Genomic DNA, 934 nt, shown 5'->3' on the forward strand with positions numbered 1-934 from the left:
CCCCCCACCAGCCCCTCACTGGCGTGCCTGGGGCCCCTAAAGTAGAAGTGGAAACCCCAGTTTCTCCTGTCGCTCTGAGAGCAGCCTCCTCCCTCCCCCTGCCCTGGCAGCCTGGGGGAGAGTGGGAAGCTTTTTCTGGGGGGGACACACGTATGACCATGGGAAGCAGAATCAGAGCAGACCCCCAGCAGCCTCTGTGTCCAGCCTCTCTGTACCTCGCAGGAACTCTCCCCAGGCTGGGTTTTGAGCAGATGGCCCAGGAGGTCCAAGAAGCCAATGGTGACCTGAGAGGCAGCATGCTGGAACCACAGGTAACAAACACTCCCTGAACTTTCCTACAAATTGTTGGGTGACCTTGGGCCACAGCAGCCTTCTCTGTGCACCCGGGGCCAGGGGTGGTTTGGGGCAAACACCCAACCTGGTGGTCCCTGGGAAGGGAGTATCTGCTTGTCACCTGCTGGGGAGGAGCCAGGGCTTTGACAAGCTGCCTGGAGCTGCAAGGGGCTCCGGCACTCAAAGGAGGGTGGTCCAAGCCTGCACTCCTGTGTCCGGCTAATTAATTAACCTCAAGGCAGCCCAGGAAGCCTCCACAGAGCAGGAGGTTGGCGGGCAGTGCTGTGTGTGCCAGCTCAGATCCCGGTGCCTCTGTTTGGGCAGAAGGCATGGCATCTTCCACGAAAATTGGGGCTCTGATTCTAAATAACTGTGTGCATAAAGGCCTTGAGACATGGTGGAAGAGGCAGTGATGCCCACCGAGAGCCCACAGGGCTCAGTGGTGATTTCCAACAGACCAAGCCTGGAGTTGAGTGTCTCAGAGCCCTCCACTGTTGGCAGCAGCAGGTTTCAGCAGCCACTCTTGCCTCTCTTCCACACAGTTCTTTATTGCTGGCATGGCGGTCCGGCACCAACATTTTTCCTCCTCCTTCTCCTCCCC

The 934-nt window shown here is 58.5% G+C and overlaps 1 protein-coding gene across 1 annotated transcript in view; it reads left to right on the forward strand.

The window, feature by feature from the left end:
• The first annotated feature begins 158 nt into the window (after positions 1 to 158).
• The window catches only part of AGRP (agouti related neuropeptide), a 968-nt gene continuing 192 nt past the window's right edge, over positions 159 to 934 (forward strand). The window contains exon 1 of the mRNA XM_010087030.1: positions 159 to 317. Coding sequence (XP_010085332.1) covers positions 159 to 317 — 159 coding nt within the window. The remainder of the gene's footprint in view (positions 318 to 934) is intronic.

Source organism: Pterocles gutturalis, unplaced genomic scaffold (assembly GCF_000699245.1).
Source record: "Pterocles gutturalis isolate BGI_N339 unplaced genomic scaffold, ASM69924v1 scaffold39676, whole genome shotgun sequence".
NCBI lineage: Eukaryota > Metazoa > Chordata > Aves > Pterocliformes > Pteroclidae > Pterocles > Pterocles gutturalis.